Source organism: Stegodyphus dumicola, chromosome 9, assembly GCF_044657685.1.
Source record: "Stegodyphus dumicola isolate Sdum_Otavi_A_Nest chromosome 9, ASM4465768v1".
Taxonomy (NCBI): Eukaryota; Metazoa; Arthropoda; class Arachnida; order Araneae; family Eresidae; genus Stegodyphus; species Stegodyphus dumicola.
In genome coordinates, this window is record NC_140776.1 from 42,966,901 (window position 1) to 42,990,937 (window position 24,037).

At 35.2% G+C, this 24,037-nt stretch overlaps 1 protein-coding gene across 2 annotated transcripts in view; it reads left to right on the forward strand.

The window, feature by feature from the left end:
* The window catches only part of LOC118185978 (ras and EF-hand domain-containing protein-like), an 87,188-nt gene that overhangs the window by 31,722 nt on the left and 31,429 nt on the right, over positions 1–24,037 (forward strand). For both annotated transcript variants that reach the window (XM_085823382.1, XM_085823383.1), the window contains exons 3-9: positions 382–472; positions 560–655; positions 6,159–6,361; positions 10,212–10,280; positions 11,902–11,971; positions 14,854–14,939; positions 22,845–22,957. In XM_085823382.1, coding sequence (XP_085679508.1) covers positions 382–472; positions 560–655; positions 6,159–6,361; positions 10,212–10,280; positions 11,902–11,971; positions 14,854–14,939; positions 22,845–22,957 — 728 coding nt within the window. The remainder of the gene's footprint in view (positions 1–381; positions 473–559; positions 656–6,158; positions 6,362–10,211; positions 10,281–11,901; positions 11,972–14,853; positions 14,940–22,844; positions 22,958–24,037) is intronic.

A 24,037-nucleotide genomic window follows, 5' to 3' on the forward strand; every position in this document is an offset into this window, starting at 1 on the left:
TTAGATTTTTCTGATTTGTATGTGAATGCTTTAAATTTAAACTGCCATGGAATGGTTTCATTTTTCAGTTTTTGCTTAAAATTTTCTGATCTGGTAGAAAGAATTTAAATCTTTCTAAAACAGAAAATGATTCAGTGTTATTAAATTGCCATTTGCACCCAATTAGCGATTTGCTAGCTACACACAATTATTTTTTCAAAGCAATAAGAAATGTATTTTTGAATTTAAGTATTTAAAGTTTCCGTCTGGTTCCATTCCAAACAAAAGTTTTCAACGAGTTGACTCTATAAGCAAATAATATTTGTTTCAAATCCGTAATAAGTAAAAGAAAGTATGTTCATGATATAAAGAAACGATGATTTTATTTATGCATGTTTTTAGGGAGAAGCTAGAACACGAAAGGCACATGAAAAGAATGGAAGAAGAATTAGATCAGCAAGTCAAAGAAGCAGAAATGAGATTAAGGCTACAGGTGAATGTATTAAAATAACTAGTATTTAAATATACACGTTCATGATATTTTATTGTAAATGGCACTGACTGTAAAATGATTCAATAGGCTCAAGAAGAAGTAGAAGGAGAAAGAAAATCTCTTCAAACCAAGATGGATACTGAACTGGACAAAGTGCAGGCGCATTTGGTCGTCATGGAAAAGGTAACTGGAAAACAGAAAAATCAGTTAATATTATTTAACATAAAATCATGTTAAACTAAACTGAAAATATAGGTAGCAAATGAAAATATCTTGTACATTTATTCTGGATATGGTAGCATTAATAATTGCAATATTAAGTAGAATGCCTCAAATCTTCATAACGGTCAAGAAAGGAATTTTAGTCTAGGAAATTCAGTTGCAAAATAGAGCCTTATATATATACTATTCTATAATATGGTAAAAAATTATGTATTTTCGTGCTGGAGCGCTAGTGGTGCATGTATTTTCGTGGCGGAGCGCTAGTGAATGTTCCTATGTAGGCAAATCAACTAAAATGCAACATAACCTCGACTCATATAACTTTTATAAATAATGACTCATTTAAGCAATTCTGTTGCGACAACTGGAATGGGTAGGAGAGAAAAACTAAAGGCTTGTTAGAAAATAGTAACAGCTTATAAGATAAATAGCTCGTTATAAATCGATCATGTAATTCAATACACCGTTTTTAGTATAAATTCATGAAATATTTTTTGGATAACTGCGTGAACAAATCCAATCACCAGCTTTTCACTGTAGGTCAAGTTACTAATAATTTAGAATAATCATTTTCAAACAGTGAATCCTGATATATGCGAAGAAGCATTTGCAGTAGTGGGTCCTGTATTGTAAATGCCACTTAATAATTTTAAGTGCTAAAATCTGAAAAGTCACGTTATATTTTGAAATTTTCAACACTCAGTTCACTTTCATGCGTACTGAAAAGTTTAAAATCCCTGATTTAGTTTATTGTAAAGCTGAACTAATGTGAGCTTACTTAAAATGGTAAATGTTTAAGAAGCTTTCTTTTTTTTCAGAAACACTACTTATCCACAAATCCACTACGTGTTAATGAAAACGCAACACTATAAATGCATACTCCGAAGAATATATAAATTGCAGGGTAGACACAGTTCAAATGATGCGAAATGCGTTGAACTCTCGTACAGGGGAAGCACAAAATAAATGAAGGCATCTGCAGAATCGACAATAAGACAATAGTTCCGCTGCTCCATCGGGAAGAGTAATCGCTTTGCGAATTTTTTTTATTACATAGGAAGCGTTAGTACGGATAATATCAGAACGCCAACAACCGAGACGCTTTTAGCAGATAGACGAGTACACCAGAGGTACTGTGACAGGACTGAGAAGGGCAAATTGGTCAACACCCCCGTTCAGTCGCAGCGAACAAACACCTATATGCGTCCACAGTGCACCCACTGTGGCGAATTTTGTTGGAAGAACGGAATGTGACACGTTACAGGGATGGTGGTGCTGCCACAGTAACTTCAGCACGTGTGGACCGATACAACCTCAGGTATGCGGTGGTAACTTCGCAGTCCACTTCCGTCGATATTTTACGGCAGGGGAAGGATAGACTTAATTCTCCCACTTCGAGCAGGGCCATTATTAGTCGACCGGAAACCCGTGGCCTATACGCATGGAGTTCGTTTATAAGACCATTGAGCCAAAAGCACAGGCGCCTCTGTTTGCGATTAGTCAAGACAGAGCCACGTGGACTTCGGAGTGGCATAATGTGGTGTTTTCCAAAGAGTCATGTTTTTATTTAAAGAGTCTGTTGGCATAGTCGTGAAAATTCTAATCCGGCCGCAACTGTGAAAGGCCGCACTGGGCGTAAACGCAGCGTCATGCTTTGGGACAACATGGCCTACTACAGCAGATTATCACTAGTCCGTTTCGTTGGAAGTATGACAGCTCAAAGATACGTGGATGAAATGCTCTATCCGGCAACACTACCCTTCCTTCAGGGAAGCCGAATGCCATTTACCAACAGAATAATGTCAAACCGCACACACTGTTCATCTGCCAACATGTTTTGCAAGGTACCCATGCGCATTTCTGGTCACCTGTCTCTCATACATTGAACTCGGATCTCTCATCCACAGAAAATGTCTGGGACGCGATTGGATTGGCTTGCGTCAGAAGACGAACTGTGGAAAATGATTATGAGGGGAGGATCGGATATTCCAAATTACACTGGTGTGCAAAAATTAAGGACGAAGTCGAAAAATTAGCATATCAGCTGAACGAAGAGGCAGAGCGGACAGAAAGACCAATCAGGAGATTAAGTAAGGTGATGTATGGTAGCACAAGCGCAGATATGCAGGTAGACGTAATGGGGGAGTGTCTGAGTAGTATAAAGCATGTTGTCGGTGTAAGATCAGTATTTCTGGCAAAGAGATTGCACGCCGTATAGCAGTTAAAATCACACCGAGTTGCTGCCTCAGCGAGAAATGGTGAATAATCAATCTGTTAGACGACATCTGGATGCTTTTACCCGAGGTCGAATCATTGGGAAGTTGGAGGAAGGCCGCAGTGTTGCAAGTGTGGCTTCAGAGTTCGGAATTGCTTACAGCATCGTTTCACGACTTTGGAGACAATTTCAAACTACAGGAACAGCTATCCGGGGGTTTAGTAGTTGTCGTCCACGAGGAACCACACCCGCAGATGACCGGTATATTGCCTTACAGGCTAGAAGAAACAGGCGGCAGACAGCGGGAGAAATCGCTAGATACACGACACAGGCGACTGGACGACCAATATCTCGTTTTACAGTGGCCAGAAGACTGCACGGTGGTGGTCTGTTTGCACGACGCCCTGTACGGTGTGTACCTCTAACGCCTGCCCATCGGAGAAGGCGTTCTCTGTGGTGCCGGGAACACCGGAATTGGAGAGACAATGAATGGGGACGAGTACTCTTTACAGATGAGAGCAGATTCAGTCTGAGTAGCGATTCTCATTGCATACTCATCTGGAGAGAGCGGGGAAGCCGCAATCATCCCTCGAACATCATTGAAAGGGACAGGTATGGAGGTGGCGGTGTTCTTGTTTGGGGAGGCATCATGCTTGGTAGTCGTACAGACCTTCACATCTTCGACGCAGGTTCAGTCAACGGGACCTGTTATTGTAACGAGATTCTTCTTCCATATGTGCGTCTTTTTAGAGGCGCTATGGGTCCGCAGTTCCTTTTTATGGACGACAATGCACCATGTCATCGAACTGTAGCTGCCGAACAGCTCTTAGAGAGTGAGGATATTGAACGTATGGATTGGCCGGCACGATCTCCTGATCTCAATCTCATGGAGCATGTATGGGATTTTCTAGGAAGACGCTTGGCAGCTCGTACCTTACCACCAGTAACGATTCCGGAGCTTTGATTGGCGCTGCAAGACGAATGGGCAGCAATGCCTCAACAACTCAATGTCACCCTCATTCTCAGCATGGGCAGACACTGTGAAACCTGCCTAGCAGTCAGGGGAGATCATATCCCCTATTAAAGACCGGATGTTTCTTGCTGGACACCCATAACAGGGATGTTTCGGCCTTCAGTCGCATTGCGCTCCATGCTACTTTTTCAATAAAGCTTCTTTTTATCCCTCTGATTTCTCTTTTAGTAAGTGTTGCTTACATTACTCATGTCCTTACGTATTGGAGATCTTACGGTATTAAATGTGTTGATTTGGAAAGCTTTTGTACAAAGTTATATTGAAAAAACCGTCTCGTACTTAATTTTTGCACACCAGTGTAATGCTGTGACAAATGAGTAATAGGTAATGGACATCTATCCCTCAGAAGACAATTCTCACGCTCTTTTGCGCCTGTACCTAGACGTGTTTTTGCATGTATTGCCACCAACAGTGTTTTTATAACTTACGGAACATACTGAATAGTCGCTATTTTTATAAGTGTATAATGTAATAACCATCACTTATTGCTCATTGCGGTGTCTCTTCTTCTGCCGATTTTGATCTCTTCCTGCGTAGGCTTTCATGGTGCTGCATTTTCAGAGTCACATAGTGTACATGAGTCACTAATATGGGTTCTTTATGTATGAAAGAGAATCTGATAATAAAAATAAGCACTGTAACTGCAATAGGTTTTTCTTAAATTTCATAAAGTCTTTAAATTCCTCTAAGAAGTAATAACCACGTTTAACATAATCTAGTAGAAAGGTAACAAATCAGCTGCTTTAAAATGTGTTCTGTTTATGCTATGTTATTCGTATGGTGGGCTATTTATGAAACTTACATTCGTATGGTAGGTTACTGTTAAAGTCAAATTGTTTTCAAATCACAAAAACATTATTTTATGTTAAAAGTAAGGTAATAGCAAACAAAATGAAACTGTATTCAAAATGCCAGATTTAAAGCGAAACTTCCTTCGCATGGTTAATAATGATATTCGGAAACGTCACGTCAGGTAAAAAAAATTTCAAACAAGATAGCTTGACATATTAAAAGTAATACATAACCTGACATAACTGAAGCATGATTGACAAAGACAATCAAAGACTGATGGATAGTTGAGGTTTCACTACATTTTTTATTATATTTAAGAATAGTTTAGATTGTGCAGCTGGCGATGAATCTGGGAGTAAAAGTTTCAGAGAAATTTCAAAGATTTTTCAAAAACTCCCAAAATAACCTATTTTTAAGATTTTATTATGCAGATTCATCTTATCATTATCTTTCGTCTTAGAAATCTCATCATTTAAGATTTTTACTCAATTATTTCAGTCACTAACTTGGTACTTTGAACAGAAATAGGAATATTGTTTCGAGTTATTCATCAACAATTTTGAAATATTGTGTGTTTGCTTCAGAGCACACACTAATGCGTTCATATTTCACATGTATGCAAATACGTAGACATGAAAAATAATGTAAATTTATGATCAATGTTAAAAACATTTTATTACTTTTTTAATATTTTTAATTTATTAATAATTAAAGCATAAAACACAAAAAGTTTAACCATTTTAAACAGAACTTACTTCAAAATACTTAGTTATGAATTAAAGTTAGAAAAGTTTCGCGCATAATCATAATCTACTCGATTTCTAAATACTGTTTCTATATAATTCTTTTCAAAATAATTTCTTTCATTTCTGGTCCTCATCATAACTTATAATTATTCGAATTTCGAAATTCTTGAAAATGTACGAGAGGTTCTTAAGATATTTAACGAAGAATATTATCCTTATCTTTGTAAACTACAATAATAATTGTAGTGAAAACTGAGTACTGTACGTTTTTAAATTTAAAACAAAAAGTAACCTGTTATCAGTTCTCACTTTTAATTCTGCTTATGAGAAATAGGCATTTTATTAATAAGAAAGAGGGTAAGCATATTTTAATTTTCGTTTTAATTAATACAAATACAACAATTCTAGGGTCAGAAGAGAAAAAATGGCAAAGAATATTTTCACTTTTGTCCTGGCTACGAGTAAATCTCTTCAGGTTTTTTCTATTTGCATTTCATGTTATTAAGATATTTAGTAATAAAAAAAGAACTTCTTACTGTGAGTTTCAACACTGTTTTAGTTTCCGGCATACTCTTTATATTTCAAGGAAGGACATTGTTTTTGAAATTTTTGAAAACTCTTACTAAGATTTAAGAGATCATTCTCTATTCATATGGCAAAGAAACGTCTTTATTGCAGGTTTATTCATGGCTAAGAAATCAACCAACAGAACAACGAGATGTCAGACTTGATGAAGTGCGATCAAAACTGGACGAAGCTGTCCACGAGAATCGTCAACTTCGAATGTCCCTTTTAGATACACAAACAAGTATTGCTCTAATGCGCGGCGAACTCTTGCAGTTAAGGACCATGTATGAAGAGAAGTGCAGGGAACTTAGCAGGTAAGCAAGTGAAGTGATTCTGGTAAAAGTTAAAAAAATATTGTAAAAATGCAGAGACCTAATAAGCTTTCGTAATTCATAATTTGATATTTATATGATTTCAAGCACTATTTCTTTATGCAACTTTGTAAAAATTGTGAATATTTTTGGCATTAAAGAACTGAAAATTCGAAAGTTATGGGCTTCATATGTGCGGGTTTTGCTTAATAGGTGAATACCAGAATTGACTCAGTTCCTCCACAGGGTACGGTACATACATGAGCTAGCCTAATCGCTTTGGATTTAAAGACAGTAATGTTTGAATACCTGGAGGTCAGCAATCTCGACTACCAAGTGCTCGATTAACCAGAAACGACCAAGATCCATCCACGAAACCCTACGTGCGGTAACAATCACATATGAGCCAATGATACTTGTAACAATTCTTACACAATTAAAAGAATCAAGAAATGCAATAATGTCGTTCTTTTAATTTTAAGCAGATTGGAAGAACAATGTACAGATTTATGTGTACACTCTGAAAAATAGTTCGATACCATTCGCTTAATTATTTCATTACATATAGAGATTTGCAAAGTACTTATCTTGTAAATGCATTCAATATATTAGTGTAAGTATTTTAATGTATGAACTCTAGTAACTGTCAAGATAAACAGTATAACACCCTAATTGCGATTCGTAATCCTTTTTAGTGATCGGCGTCGGAATGAACCTGAAAATAAGTTCTAGCATCCCTTGAAAAATTCATTTCTAGTTTTTATTTAAAAAATCATATTTATGGCGAGATATTTTTTATTGAAAACTAAATAATTATACGAATTTATACATATAAAATAATATATCAGTTTCTAATGGATATGTTAGTAAAAGTGGGGCCCTTATTAGCTGTAGATTAGGTTTTCAGTGTATATATAAGAAATCTTCTTTTCAAATTCCATTTGCGCCTTGGCTTGTATTTGAGAAAGATTGACTTTTATTAAATAGCTACTGTACAACAAATTCGGGTCGAATAGAACATCTAGTAACTATTTCTAAACATTAATATTTCCCGTGCTAAAATATCTATGAAATGATTCACTCAGTTGTTGGAGTAGCATTGCAATTTCAGGCAAGCATTATTTTTCCATTTTCTAAAACGATTGAATCAAGTAAAAGAGAGTTTAAAATACTCCCATTATCAATTCTAAATCACCAAAGTTTTACTTTTTCAATAAATGAAAATAAATTTTCACTAATAGTCATTATGTGCTTTACAAATCCTTGCATTGATGGGTTTAATTTATTCGCATGGTTAAACATATTTTTTAAGTAGGCTAATTAAAATATTGCTTATTTGTTTTTTGAAAAACTTAAACTAAATCTCTATTTGGACTAGTAAGAAGCTATAATTTCCTCTCGCAATTCAAAAATCCTGCTTAGCATGTGGCTCTTAGAGAGCTACCGTCTTACGATGTGTTAAAGGAGTACAGAATGGACAGTATCGATCCCCTCAGGTAAAGCACGAAAGATACGATGATTAAGGATCACCTTATGTTATAACTTTACTACATTTTACTGCAGCAGTTTAATATTGCTTTAAATTCTTCTGCAAAGTTTTCAATGTAAATTCATCATAGTGCAATATGCAATACGTTTAACTTATGGTAATTTCGTTTTGATGTATGGAAAAATTCTGAACTTTTGCCCAACATTGCAGGGTAACTTTCAGTGCAACCTAAATGTATTACATTCATTAGTATTTGATGTTTCAGTAAAGGTTTTTGATATGACTGAAATATCTGTTTTGTTTCAATTATTTCTTATCGCCGAAGTTTCTGGATGATTTTGGTTTACTGGAAGATGGTTGCCTTAAGGGGTTGATATTCAATACAGATGTTAATTCATTATTTATGATAAAAAATAATACTCACTTTCCGAGATGGTCATCTTAAAGAAATAGTCGACAAGAAAATGTTTAACTGTATTTATCAAAAAAAAAAAAAAAAAATAAAAAAATAAAAAAAAAAATAAATAAAAATAAAAATAAAATAAAATAAATAAATAAATAAATTCTGAATCCTTGAAACTTTGTTGCGCTAAGTGGAAATAGCCCACTCATTAAACCTAAGCGTCTCTCTGCTTTTAGGATAAAGAAAAAATATAAGAAATTTCATGATATGTTGTATATGTTAAAATTGTGAGCAAACTATTAAAGAAATTGCTGGCATCATCTATGGACTTTCTTCTTTCCATGGTTGGTATATGTAATGCTTTAAAATATATACGGTGGGATAAAGCTACACTTACGAAATACTATGCGACTAAAATTACTGATAGTGGATCTCTAATATATAGTGAACATTTTGGAAACATTAACTTTTGCTGTGAAGTTAAAAAGAAGTTACTTACCATAAAATTACTTAAATATATAAGGGTGATTTAAAATTAACATCTCCCAAAATCAGAGATCCACATAGAAATATTGCTTGTTAAACGTGTAAAGGCATTAGAAGCTTGGAAGCGAGAATAATCGAAAATAAGCTGTGATGTTGCCTGGCGTTTAACATAGAATCTCCGAATGTTTAGCTATCTATGCTAAGCATTGCACTCCAGAAGCCATGTAGGAGAACAACTGATTAATTTACACTAGTTCGATGACGAGTAATCGTTCGCCACTTTTAGTTCATATCTCAGATATGAAGAGAACGGAAGGGGTTAGTAGAAAAAATAACTGAATGGAACCGAACATAGAATCTCCGAATAGATCATTTTGAAGATAACCGTTACTCCATAAAATCACATATTTTAATTACTTTAGAAACGAATTTTTTAAAACGTTTCACGAAACGACAGTATAAAAATGAATTCTGAGTTATGTTTAACAGTTTTTCAAAGGTTATAGATTTATTATTATTATTACATGTGACGAAAGATAAATACATAGAGTATTTAGAAATACATGGTGAAGCTGCTATTTCAGTTTATGTGTTAAATCCTTTGTATCTAACTTAAATAAGAAAGATTATTTTTAATCAGTTACTAGCATCACATTTCTAACTTAGAGAAACTATTTTCAATTTCAATTTATCAAATGCTATAAATTATTTTCATTAGAATTCTCAAAACACAATATTATTGCTGTAATAAAATTTTGTTACTGCTTCGTATAGGTTAGGTGGAAATTACGTAGCATTGTTGTTGTTGTGTTGGGACTTATCTCACTTTCTGAGTGTATCATCAGAACAAGCCCATGAAATTCATTGAGGCAAGGAGAAGCACCTGTGGTTGGCAAGAGCCTTGAGCATTATGCAGGTGACAGTAAAAATTCACTCACTTCTGCCCCAGTTTCGATGGAGAGCACTTGGGGGGACGAGGCCAAAGGCCTTCCACTGTTTTCCCCCTACCACAAATCTCTCGAGAGGACTTTCGACTTGACATATATTTAATGTGCCTCCATGCCGAAAAGATACTATACATTTACAAACATTCATGCCTTCTCCGGGATTCAAAACGGGCCGGGCCCTTCGGTACCGCAGTAGGCTTCCCTAACTTCTATACCGCTTGGACGGCTAGATGAAAGATATTAACGGATGAGGATATGGAACGCGATATGTAACTGGCAATTAGATTTAGTACAGGAAATCTTACTTTTCGCCCTTTTGTACGTGTGTATGTTCTAAAATAGGTTGGGGAAAATTATTGGAATGATTATTTCACAATTTCATACAGTTACTTAGGTGTAGAACAAAAAATATTATTAAAGATGAATATAAGTTTGATGAAAATGAGAAATAATAGAATTTTATTTACAGGTTTCATAAATTGAGTGGCATATTGTATATAATAACGTTCATGTTGAAATTTGTTTCAGCGAAAGAGAACGGATATTGGAAGTTCTGCAAGAGCAAGACCATCTTAGTCGCCAGCTCAATCTTCTACAGTAAGTGGAAAATGGGAAGCCACGGATATCGCTTCCAAATAATAAAGTTATAGTCATACACTGGCTTCTAAAAGTTAAGCACGCAATATTTAAATCAACAAAATGGAAAAATAAAGTTTTGATTAATGCCAAATTGCACATGAAGGTAGAAAATGTGTTTATGCACGAAAGAAAACAAGCGTTATACATAAAGATGAAAACGATGTTTAATTTTTGTAAATTATATGATAACGATAATAATTTATGTGATCATCTGAACCTTCACGTAAGCTATACAGCAACTGCACATGTTTTTAACAAGGTGAACAACTATCGCAGATACAAGTAATGGTCATTCCTCCATTAGGGTAGTTTCCAACTTTCTGAGACTGGCTGGAGTTTTCCAAAGACAGTATGCCTAAGGGCATTCTAAAATTTTCAATGAGATTACAGTCGAGGGAATACGTCGACCACTCCGTATGCGAAATACTCTCACTAGAGCAGATTTGACAATGGTGTGTAGAACTTCAATCCAATGCCACGTAGCGTTCTCAAAATCAAAAAATGTGCAACTGAATGAGATATACCATTGAAATTCCAGCCTATACTATTACATTGCCATCTCTGATAGTGGAATGTTCAACGATGATCTAGACCTGATTCCGTATACCTCGTTATCTTCGAACCTTTACAGCTTATCATCTGATTTCAGGGCAAATCTGGGGAATCCGATTCCATGGAGAATTCAGAATTCGTGAACAGGACGTTGAACCAAGCTGAGACAGTCCAATTGAGATGTTGACAACAACGCTTTCATCTTGCTAATCTGGACTGGATAGTTAATGGAACACAAAAGCGTGCTACTCAGATACAGCCTCTTCATAGGAAGCCTTTGACCCACAGTACTGGCAGATATTATCTCACTAAGTGATACTGCAATCATGGATGTAACAGCTGGGGAAGCCGCTCGTTCATTCTGCTCGGCTGCTGAGGAAATATATACTGATAATTCAGAAGGGGTGGTAACTATTGGTCGATCAGATATAGGTTTTCTGAAAACTTTTTGACTTGTTTGGAATGATTTTCACAATCGAGAAATTACTAAATGATCCCCGCTAAAGAAAAGAGAGAAATCTTTTATTGACTATCCTGCTTCCATGCGTCCGACAGAACGTTAGCGCTCGCTATCTGCCATTAATTTTCCTTCAGCCATAGAAACACAAATAGCAACAAAAATTACCCTTTGAAAGTTACAAATTCGTTGTATCAACCTTTAAATTAATTTTCTCAAACCTTCAGAATACTAACGACTACCACGATTAGCATATGTTCGCATAGTCAGTCACGATTGGTTGTAACATACGATATTTGCATAGTGCCATTTGCATTCGCAGTTATTTTCAGCCACTCAAATTGAACTATTCTTTCGAAAATTACGAATTTGTATTGCGTGCTTAACTTTTGAAAGTCAGCGTATTTTAACTGAAAAATTTTCATTCAAATGAATGATGATGCATATTTAATAAATGCATATGTATAAATCTTTTTTTTTATCTAATTTCTTGTTTGTTTATAACTTTTCCTACTTAAAAATCCATTTTTGGATGTTAATGTTTAAACTAACAGTTCTAAATTTTTGTAGTGATGCAAACAAAAGACTCTTGGATTCTCATGACGCACTTCGAAGTTCTGTTGAAAATACAGGCAAACTGGTACGGTCATTTTACAAATTATAATGCCCTTTAAGTTTTCTTTTATGCAAATAAATTTATTTCTAAAAATTTTTACACGGATTGCTTTTCAACACGTAAAATATTTTTTATAATAAATCTTTGGCAATTCGACTATTAGTAGCTAGCCTATAACGTTTACAATGATTTTACACAATATAAAAGTCAATTTTTAACAAGTGGCAATGTTTACAAGAATTGCTCTATTTTCTGGTAAAATAAAGAAATTTTTATGTGAAAATATTTAAAATTTTACAGTGCGTAACGTATCGTCTCAAATTAACTTCAACATACATTGATAAAAATAAACCTATAAAAGCGGCTAAAATATTTATTGGTTCTTCACCTTGAAGTTGTAAGGTTTATCCTAAGTTGATAACAGTTATCTTTATTTAATATAGTAATTGTGGTATACAGTCGAGTCAAGGGTCGACTCTGACTGAAGTTACTTTCCTATCCCTTCTAATTTTAGTTTACAAATTTCTCGCCAGAGTGTGTTTTTAGAATCGCGGTTAAATGCAAATGAAGGAAGAGCAGTATTTAAAGTAGAAGTTATACTGACTTCGTTAGAGATCCAGAGATTCTGACTAGCGCGTTCGCCTTTTGGCTACACTCTCTCTAAGCCCGGGGTACTCAATCCGGTGCCCGCGGGCACCGAATTGAGTACCGAAAGTGTCCGAGGTAACCTTGCATAGCGTCCGCCAAGCTTTGGTAAAAAGTTTTTTATTTCAGTAACTTGGTTGCCCGTGTCTTGGGCTTCGGAAACATCGAGGGTGATGGTGTATCTTAACGTGATCCTTCTTATCGCTGATACTCTGTAAGATTTAAAATGACAATGCTCACTAAATGACAATGCGAACGCGCACCTCGGGCCTGGGAGGCCCGGCTACCCAATTTCTGGAAAAAAAAAAAAAAAAAAAAAAAAAAAAAAAAAAGGGGACGAGATAAATTCCGGAATGCCTGTGAATGGCACTTACATGACCTTGAACGCAGCTACTGAGAGGGTCGAAACATTTCACCGAAGGGAGTAATTTCTGTATTATATATTTTTTAATGGCCGGGCCTAGTAGGCCCGACGTGCGTCCTCGTGGTTTAATAGGATAATAAAGTTTTGAGATTGGGCGCACGTTATTATAAAGCTCCCCACACCAGAAAGGGCTGACAAAGAGTGAAAGAGTGACAAAAGTGGACGGAACTGCAGGTCAGAGTCGACCCTTGAGTCGACTGTATACCACAATTACTATATTAAGTATTTAACAAAATTCAAAGGGCAACTTTGGACTTGCGTTCTTTAACAGTCTTCTTTGAAAAAAAAGCTTTTGGCAGTGACAGTGTTAGTGGTGCACCCAGTCTTGTTCGGCATCCTCATTCTGCGTCGGGGCTTAGCGATTTGTTTCTCTTTTGACCGCTGCAGCATGATGAATGGGCCCAGCAAAAGGCAGAAGATATACATTTACAATTCCAGCTGGTAAGAAACGTATTGCTTTGTTGATGTGAAAGGGGAGTAAGTGTGCCGCATGTTCTCTCGTGTTTACAGTATATTAAAGAATTCCAGGTCACTAACTTCCACATATATTTTTTTTTTTTAAATTTAAATGCTTATTTTAATTCTATCCGTTTTGTGATGTAATTCGGAATTCGAAAAGTACAGATGATATTTAGGTATGAGGAAAATTCAAATTCCTTTTCGATTTCTGGCATGTACATCGGAGTGCGAATTGACATATACTACATATTTCCAGCACCAAAGTACCTACTACATTTTTATATTTACAGATTTCCGCTGTTTACGTAATAATATATAAATATATATTGATGGCATAGGTGTTATGCAGTTTACCAATCCATCTGATGTTAATCAGCTAAAAGCGTTTAAAAACTAATTACAATTGTGAAATATAAAACAAAAATAGCACTGCAAACATTAAGACTATCAACCGTAGTTCTAGATAATTTTGTCTTCTGTGGCAGTGGCCGGCTTAGAGAGATGGCCAAACGGCTCAGAAAATATACGTATGTTTTGCAAAGGTAAACGTATTATACGTTTTTTCGTAATAATATACATTTATATTTGGAGAACTGTTGCCTGATTCATTGCATTAAAAAAAAATTCAAAACGGTATCTAGTTACAGCATAGTAAACATCAAATATCTAAAATAAGTCTCATCAGTATCATTTCAGCTCTACTACATTTTTCATTGTTCTATCGTTTCTGTTACTTTCCTTTCAACTAATAAACATTTTTAAATCGGTTCACTACTAATAATGTTATCATGTTATTTGCATAAAATAAAGACTTCTATTTGAAATAAAAAAATGCTTTCATAGACTATATTGGGCCTATATATATTATTTTCTTCGCTAATGCAATATCAGTTTTTCAGTTTAGAAAAGACATCACGACAGATGGTGTATTAAAGTCATATAAATGCAAAAACAGTTCAGTATTGATAATAAAAATTGAAAATAAGAAAACCCTCTGAAATTAGTGGATTTATTTAATATTTACGATATTTGTGAATATCCTTCTAAAGCGCTCGAAAATAATTACAGTAATAAAATTTCTGTTTTAATTATCTTATATGTGAGGCTGTGTAGGAATATGTGAGATAATATGGTGTACACCCTTTATGGTGTGCATAACATAAAAAGTACAGCGTAGGATAAATATTGAAGTTCGAAGATGATGTAAAGTTACGTCTAAAGATTATTTCGTGAAAACTAACTAAATAATTATTTGATGTTAAATAACTAATTTTCAGTAATATGCTTTAGTCACATGAAATAAAATGTATTAATAACAGTAAACTTGTATTTAATTATTTTATTAATTAATTAATTTATTTATGTTTTCAAATTTCAGGCAACCGAAGCGCCGGCAAGAGGTAAAAGTGGTTCTATCATTGGAGATTACTTAGATCTGAGATATTCTCCGGATTTACTGGACAGGTGAACATGAGTAAAATAATTATTTTAATGTCTTATTATGGTCAAAATGGAAATAAATGTTACTATCCATTAATGCTTTTGTAGTGAACGACAACCATTTTTGTTGAAAACTTCAAGATTATGTTTTATATACATTTAAAATTAAAAACAAATTTAATTGCAACCATGAATTTGTTCATCACAAAGTTTAGAATCATTCTTAATGGAAAAGCAGCCACTTCTAAACTAAATTTTTTTTGTATTGTGATGTTGAGAGGCCCCAACTTGTCAGCAATAGTAGTAGTGACTGCTATGAACTGGAAATTACACAGACTCTTAAGAAGGGTTTAACTCCCTTTTTATTTCACTCCCTTTTTATTTTTTATTCCCATTTTTATTTCAGAAGTCACAGTTGCGTTCACTCGACGCTCACAAACTACGCCGACCCGGCGGTTAAACAAAAATAGAAAAGTACAATTAAAAATGAATGACAGGATGAATAACTAACGAAGTCACTATCTACGAGGCTCTATAATTGTAACTATCTTAACCGCGTTCTAAGATACAGCTGAGATTCAGAAAACTTTCTGATTAAGAAGTTGAAAGATTCAACTAACTGCCGAAGTAGGCACATAGGCCGAAACGCGCGGTTCTTAAATTTCTACCTAGCAACCTTCACGCTCGTGATTCAAGAAGCACACACTTACGAATCTCGTTTCCCTTCTATTTAACTCAAATTACTTCTGCTAAAATTTAAATACTCTGCGGGTTCTACTAAAATTTACATACTCTGGCATTGGCAATTCTAGGGGAAAGTAAAGGCTTGACAGGAAAGATAGCTTAAAATAAATGTTAGTTAAAATAAACATAAACCCTACATTTGCCGCTGCCAGAATTTGGTAAACTTTGGAAGCAGGTCCTAGAAACGACCTGTTGAAAAAGTTTCCATATTCTGATCTAAAACTCAAGAGCTCCGTTTGCATAAAACAAACTGTTTTCTCACAAATTAGAATCATTTCTGTAGATACATAAGATTACCATATCTTCGTACAGCATCATTTCTGGTCTTCAGCAATCAATCTTTTCTCTTCCTTCCAGCATCTGGAAGGAATAAGTATCAGTATCTTCTAAATACATTATGATTTACACTTTCTTAACACTGTATAAAGTTTTCGTTTTCGATCCTTTTATTTTCCTTAATTAACTGCTTAATTCACATTTATTCAAGTATTCAAACATGAATTTAACTTTACCCTGGTTCTCCACCATGTGTGGTGTCAAACGGGAACATTCGTGTTTTTGTATTACAACACTTCCCCTAACCACAATGATTTGTTAGAATTCCAACAACCAAATAGGCACACCTTAATCGACAAACTGAAACTCGATGAGCTATGTTTAACATTCTTAAAATTCAAGTGTAGGTGGAGAACCCTACAAAACACATTCATTCTAAATTCCCCCTCATTCATCTTTAGACATGCAGGCTTTCGCTCTACAGCAGGATTTTATCTACAGTTTAATACTTAAATTTGAATTCATTTTTTCGAGTATTTACTTTTAGCATCTAAAATTTTATGCTTCTAGACTAAATTCCACTTTTACATAACTTTCAAGTATTTACGTATATTTGCAAAATTCTAATACATATGATTTTTACAATTTACCATAAAATGAGTAAGATAAAAATAAAATTTTACTTCACGCTTTCTTCGCCAAGCTGGCGGCACTGAAACTAAATTTTTCATTAATACAAGAATACGAAGTTATTTTACTTTCGGCCAAATTTTGGCTTTAACATAACAGAATTAGTCTTTCGACCAACAGGAACTGCTTGCTCTTAGATTTTACACTTAAAGAAAATAATACTTTTGCCTTGGCTAAATAAAGTAAAAAAAAAACTAAGTCTCAACCGAGACAAATTGACTTCCGTCAAAACATAGAACTTCGTATTTACGCATAACATTTCGGAACAACAACAACAACAACAAAAAAAAAAAAAAAAATTATAGAAGATTTTAACTTATCTTTGAGTTTTAGATGCTTGGAACTCCGACTTCCTCTTCTGGCAGAATTGGTCCCAAGTTATGGAATTCATAGAAGTCAATCTTCGCCTTTGGGTTCTTCGAGTTTCGTCCATGGTGACTTTTCTTTTTCGCCCTCTGTACGCCGGCCTCTTGGGGTGGTAGTCTTCGGGTTCCTGTCTTTTCCGTTTTGCCCATGGACGGCTGGTCTTGGCGGCTTCCGGTCGGGAATCTTGCTTGAATTTCTTCTGTTGTTGCCAATCTTTTCGTTCCTCCTTCTGTCTTTTCCTTGCATTGAACGGCGGCCTTGTTTGCTCCTGTCTATCTGGCCCTGGAAGTGGTTTCCTCGACGCAGACTTTCTACTGTGGAAAGTTGTATCTGGTCTTTTCCTATTTACCAAAGATTCTTTACGCGGCGGGGTTGATTTCTTGCATTTCTTGAATGCTGGAGTCTGACCATTTTCCTTCCTTCTTTTCGGGTCCCTATAATGACTTGTAGAAGGGCTAGGTTCCTCTTGTGTTCTCTGTTTCTTGGGTGGTGGAGCGGGTGGCGTTACTTCTTTTGCGCTTGAGTCCTGCAAGGAACTTTTAAGGATTTCAAAATCATTTTGATTATAATATTTTTTTAACCTGGTCGGGAACTTGCTTTACAGATTTTCCCTCTCTTGTTCTTAAGGTACAATAGGACTCCCTTGATTTCCTGAATTACATAGGGGCCTTCAAATTTTGGAGCCAACTTTGCAGTGAAATTGTCTGGGGCACTTGATAAAGAAAATTTCCGCTTTAACACTTTATCCCCAACTTTAAAATCTGCTTCACGGCGTTTTCGATCATAGTAAAGTTTCTGTCTATTTCTTGCCGTATCCGAGCTTTTAACCGCCTGATCAATAAGTTTCTGTATATCTTTTTGTTTGAATTCTTCCTCTCTTTGTTGCACAAAGAATAATTTATCTAGTGGCGTAATTAACTTCCGTCCTAAAAATAATTCTGCTGGAGTTTTCCCCGTAGTCTCCTGATTTGCTGTTCTTAAAGCATAAGCTAACTCATTTATGTAACCATCCCAGCGCTTCAGATGTATGCTAACATAACTTCGAATTATTTTTACAACATTTTTATTAACTCTTTCTGCGATGTTTCCCTGTGGTCTATACGGAACCATTTTGGTATGGCGTATGCCAAGTCCAGTGCAAATGTTTTCAAAAATTTGGCTAACGAATTGTTTACCGTTATCGCTAATGACTTTTATCGGTGCACCGTATTTTAAAATGTATCTGTGTAAGAATGTATCTGCGACTGTTTTGGCTGACGCGCGTTTAAGTGGAATAATTTCTGTCCATTTTGAAAAATGATCTACAATTACTAAAAGAAAACGATTTTTATTTAACTCACTCTGGGGGAAAGGACCAAGAAGATCTATGCCTAAAATTTCATTTGGAAATGTAGCGCGAATGCTATTTAAGTACCCGGCCGGGCTGTAATTAATATAATTTATTAACTGACATCGATTGCAGGACCTGACATACGCAGTTACTATTTTGTATAATTGCGGGAAATATACCGCCTCGCGTACCCTTTTTAAGGTCTTTCTGACCCCTAAATGACCCGCTGTTTTTGCGTCGTGTAATTCCTTCAAAATGCTTAATCGAAGCGAGGCTGGGATGACTGGTTTATATTCGAAATTTTCGTTTGTTGCTTTCGTATAAAACAATAAATTATCTATTATTTCATAGTTTTCTGATCTACTTCTTATCGCATCGATATCTGTGTGTTCAAAGCTTTCGGGGTTTTTCAAATACGCATAGATACTTCCAAATTCAGGATCAGCTTTCAATTCAGCAATAATTGTTTCTCTAGAATCTAAAATTTTTGAAGTCAACACAGCGCAATTGAGTTCATTGCCTTCATCGTCCAGTTTTATTCGAGACAGTGCGTCAGCAACATTGTTTTCCTTACCCGGTTTATATTTAATTATTAGGTTATACTCTTGAAGTTTTAAAGCCCATCTTATTAACTTGGGCGTTAGGTTTTTCCCCGAGTAAAGTCTACCAACAGCCGCATGATCCGAAAAGACTGTTAAATAACGAAAAAGAAGATACCGATAAAAGAAGAAACGCTTTGCAGAAATAAACTCGAAATTTGTGTACAGCCATTATTACGGCTAATGTTTCTCTCTCTGTAGCTGTATAATTTCTTTGCGTAGAGTTTAAAGTTTTACTAAAAAATACCAAAGGATGGCCATTTTGCATGAGAACCGCACCTACGGCATGGTCCGACGCATCGGCTGCAATTTCCAGGTTTTTGTCCCCTTCCGGGAATTTCAAAACAGGGGCATTGATGAGTGCTTCTTTTAACCTTTCAAATGCAGTATTTGCCTCTGCTGTCCACGTAAACTTACTTTTCTTTCTTTTAATTACTAACAAAGGTTCAACAATGTTCGCAAAATCTTTTATGAATGACCGATAATAAGAACATAACCCAAGGAAAGAAGAAAGTTTCTTGGTGGTGTTGGGAGGTGGGAAATACTTGATTGCTTTTATTTTTGAATCCTGAGTTTCTATACCCTTTTGCGAAATTTTATAACCCAGACATTTAAGTTCTTTAGTCGCGAACTTGCATTTTGATGCGTTAATTGTAAGACCGGCCTCTTTTAATTATTTAAAAATCTCTTCTAAATCTTTAATATGTTGTTCCAACGTACTACTCGTTATATTTATATCATCTAGATAGATTAAAGTTGATTTTCCTAGGACAGGCTTTAGAACAATGTCCATAGCTCTCTGGAATGTTGACGGTGCCCCACACAACCCAAAGGGCATGCGTAAAAATGCATAAGTGCCCGATTTTGTGATAAACGCGGTTTTATGTATGTCTTCGGGTCTCATAGCTATTTGATAGTAGCCGGACGTTAAGTCCAACGTAGTCATGTATCTCGTAGACTTAATCTTTCTAATAATTTCCTTTATAACCGGCAAAGGGTAAACTGGGAATTTAGTAACACTATTAAGCTTTCTGTAATCGATAGCAAACCTCCAAGCCCTTTTATCCGAGGGAGGGAACTCATTCTTTTTCCTACATAGTACGACTGGACTCGCGTAGTCACTATTTATGGGCGTTATTATCTGGTTCTTTAACATTTCCTGAATGTGTTCTTCAATTATTTGTTCTTTCTGTTTATCATACCGGTAACGTTTAGTCCTACAGGGTTTGTCGGCAGTTAAATGTATATCATGCGTAACAATTTGACAATTACCAGGCCGTTCTGAAAACAAGTTTGAAAAAGTACTCACCACTTGCTGGATGGCTTGGCTTTCATGGTCATTCAAATGGCTAAGGTCCACTCGCGGTTGTTTCACTGGCTCCACCACCCTCCGATCCATTTCCAGCATAATCGAATTTTCCTGAAAATTCAGTTTGGCCTTCGCGGCCTTTAAAAACTCCATGCCTAAAATGACTGGACTGCCTAAAATGACTGCAAATTTTTGACCACAAAAATTAATACTTTGAGGCTACATCTTTTACCTGTATTTGTAATGATAATTTCCCAATGCATTGACAAGTTTTTCCTTGCGTTGCTATAATTTCTGTGTTTTTATTTTTAAATAATCGTAACCTATTAAAATTCTTCTTAAAGAATGTATCACTCATAAAATTACCTTCTGCCCCTGTATCGATGAGGGCTTCTACTAGTACATCGCCAACCAGGACTTGTATAATCGGTAATTGTGAGTTCTTTACCATGATTTATTTAGGTATCTTCTTGAGGGTTTTTTCGAAACTTCCGGGGTCTGGACCCTCGCTTTTACAGGCCCCTCTACTCGTTTAAAGCTTTCCTTTCAACTTCTGTCTTCTGGGTACGCGGACGGTTGTTTTCAAATTTCCTTTTTGGGCCTTGACCTTCGAGCTTCGATGAGTTGGCTTGATAGCTCTTTCCCAAATAAGAGCGATTTATGTTTCCGGTCTATTGATTTGAGGATTGCCTTCGGAGACTTTGAGAATACGATGCCCCTCTAGCTTTTTCCGCTATTCTGCGATTTTGGAACTTGACCGCCAACTCGAAGAGTTCCTGCAAGGTGCTTGGGTTTCGAATTTCGAAGTAATCTTGGACAGCAGGTAGCAATCTTGGTAAGATTATTTCAATAATCTCCGCGTCGGGTTTCTTCCCATACAGCATATCCGTCAGCTTAACTTTTCACAGAATAAAGTCCGTCAAATTTCTATATTTCGTCGATAAAAACTATATAGCTCGGCTTCTAGCTTTGCTAGGTCTTTCACTATGGGGAAGACCTTTAATAATGATCTTTTGAAATTTTCAAAGGTATATGTTTGGCCTCCGAATTCCCCTAATAAAAATTTCCCTATATTCTTCCACCATAGTGAGGCCTGTCCTCTTAGTGCAGACGTGGCAATGGCAACTTTTTGTCTTTCAGGCACAGGGTATAGCTGGAAATGATTTTTCGAGGCCTTCTAAGAATATCGCCACTGAATTTTTTCCGTCGAAATTGACGTTTGGCTTGATTGATGCTCTCATCGTCTAGAACAGGTATCCAAATCCTTCTAATTGGTTCGCCATTTCTTGTTGTTGGAATTGTACAGGAGCTTCCATCCAGTTTTCGGCCATTTCAGTTCGTAAAGTGTTCGGGCGCCAATGTGATGTTGAGAGGCCCCAACTTGTCAGCAGTAGTAGTAGTGACTGCTATGAACTGGAAATTACAGACTCTTAAGAAGGGTTTAACTCCCTTTTTATTTCACTTTAGTCAAGTCACAGTTGCGTTCACTCGACGCTCACAAACTACGCCGACCCGGCGGTTAAACAAAAATAGAAAAGTACAACTAAAAATGAACGACAGGATGAATAACTAACGAAGTCACTATCTACGAGGCTCTATAATTGTAACTATGTTAACTGCGTTCTAAGATACAGCTGAGATTCAGCAAACTTTCTGATTAAGAAGTTGAAAGATTCAACTAACTGCCGAAGTAGGCACATAGGCCGAAACGCGCGGTTCTTAAATTTCTACCTAGCAACCTTCACGCTCGTGATTCAAGAAGCACACACTTACGAATCTCGTTTCCCTTCTATTTAACTCAAATTACTTCTGCTAAAATTTAAATACTCTGCGGGTTCTACTAAAATTTACATAATCTGGGATTGGCAATTCTAGAGGAAAGTATAGGCTTGACAGGAAAGATAGCTTAAACTTAAAATAAATGTTAGTTAAAATAAATATAAACCCTATAGCATTATCCAACTTCTTTCATTTGCTAGTGTTTATGATTATTCGGGGGGAAGGTTATCATTCAGTAGTTTAAAAAAACAATCAAAATGGAAAATAGAATCCTAGTCTTCAGACGATAAGTAGTAAGAGCACATATATCGAAAGGTCAGGTTGTAGATTCTGAACTGTGCATATTCCAAATACAATAGTTGACTTTAATAACTAGAATAATGAATAGATTTGCTTCTCCGTCTTACCGCGTCTCTTCTTGGTATAATTGGAAAGCACGTCTGGCTGGCAATAGGGATGTTCTATGTTCGAGTCTCGGTCAGGACATTGCACATTTTTCATTTCTCCTGCGGCAATTTAACCTAATGGCATCTATAACTTATTGCTACTCCGTTCAGTTTTATGCAGTCAATTGCATGGAGTATATAATACAAATTTTAAACTACTGATTTAATATTAAATTTTTGAGATATCAGAAAACATTTTAAAATAAATATCAGGAGTATAATATGCACGTAAAAAGTAAGTGAATTTGCATTTATTATAAATTTGAATAATTTTAATTATAGAAGAAGAAACTGTATTTTGTATTACGTGTATTGTTATAAAAATAAAGGCAGATTATTTGCGTTCATATTAAGGATACTAAAGTTTAAATGAGAATTTAATTTCTTCAGATTTACAGAAGATGAAGAAGCAGAAGAGGATGATTCTAATCTAAGACGAGCAAAATCTATGGATATCAGTTTTCCGATAAAAAGAAGATCAAAAAGTGCAGACAGACAGTCAGGTGAGAAGATTTTCAAAGAAAGCCTAGTTTCCACATATTAATCGGAGCACTATAACTTCTTTGGCTGAAAGACTAAATGTTAATGCAAAATTTATTTCTTTCATATCACATATAAACAAATTTAGAGATTTACAAGAATAAAGAGCTTAATGTAAATTTTACAAAATTCATTACGTACAGCTAGATATTCAGTTTTACTAAAATGAATTAAATGATGTATGAATGTTCTTAGGAACTAGGGAATAAAGTGATATTTTTCTTAGTTGTTACATTACACAATTATAAAAAATATTTCCCTTTCTTCTTCGTTTCACTGATTATAAGCATTACATATGTAATTGTATATTTTCCATAAAATGGACAATTAGTAGTGTGTCTTAATATAATTCTTTAAATTATTTAAATTCATACTCCTGTAACATGATCAGGGATAGAACATTCTTATTCCACATTCAGATGTAAATTAATTTTCCTTTTTAGATCTCATGTTAATTATCTTAAATGCTGACACAGCTAATTATACACCTAGAGATGAAAAGCCATCATTCATGATTTTCATGTTAATTTTTAACTATAAGTGTATATCTTTTAGTATACAACTGTTCAAATAAATAATTTTATTTCTGTTTAAATTAGTTTAGAAATTTAAGACTTCTTTTCAATACTCTTAACTGAAATGTCAATTTGAAATTTTTTATATGAGAACAAAACATTAATGATGCCATTAAATATATAATTTAGGTAATGGCGAATATCAAAGAAAAAAAGTACTTTTCAAATTCTTGATTAAATTATGCTAACAAGCTCATTACTTATAGCATTTTAGACGCAAGAACTTAACAGCATGGGCTCTTCAATAAAACCTGTACACCCCCATATAGTATATATATATACATATATATTATAAGCTAGGTTGTAAGTACAATACTAAAAAGACCAATTTTGGTCAAAATCTTTTGCGCAATATGCTGCAAAAAAGATATAAAATATTAAAGAAAACTACTAGCTTTAATTTAGCAATAGTCCCTTTAATTCCTCACTTTAATTTGGCTATGTCCCATTCCTGTCTGTGATATCTAA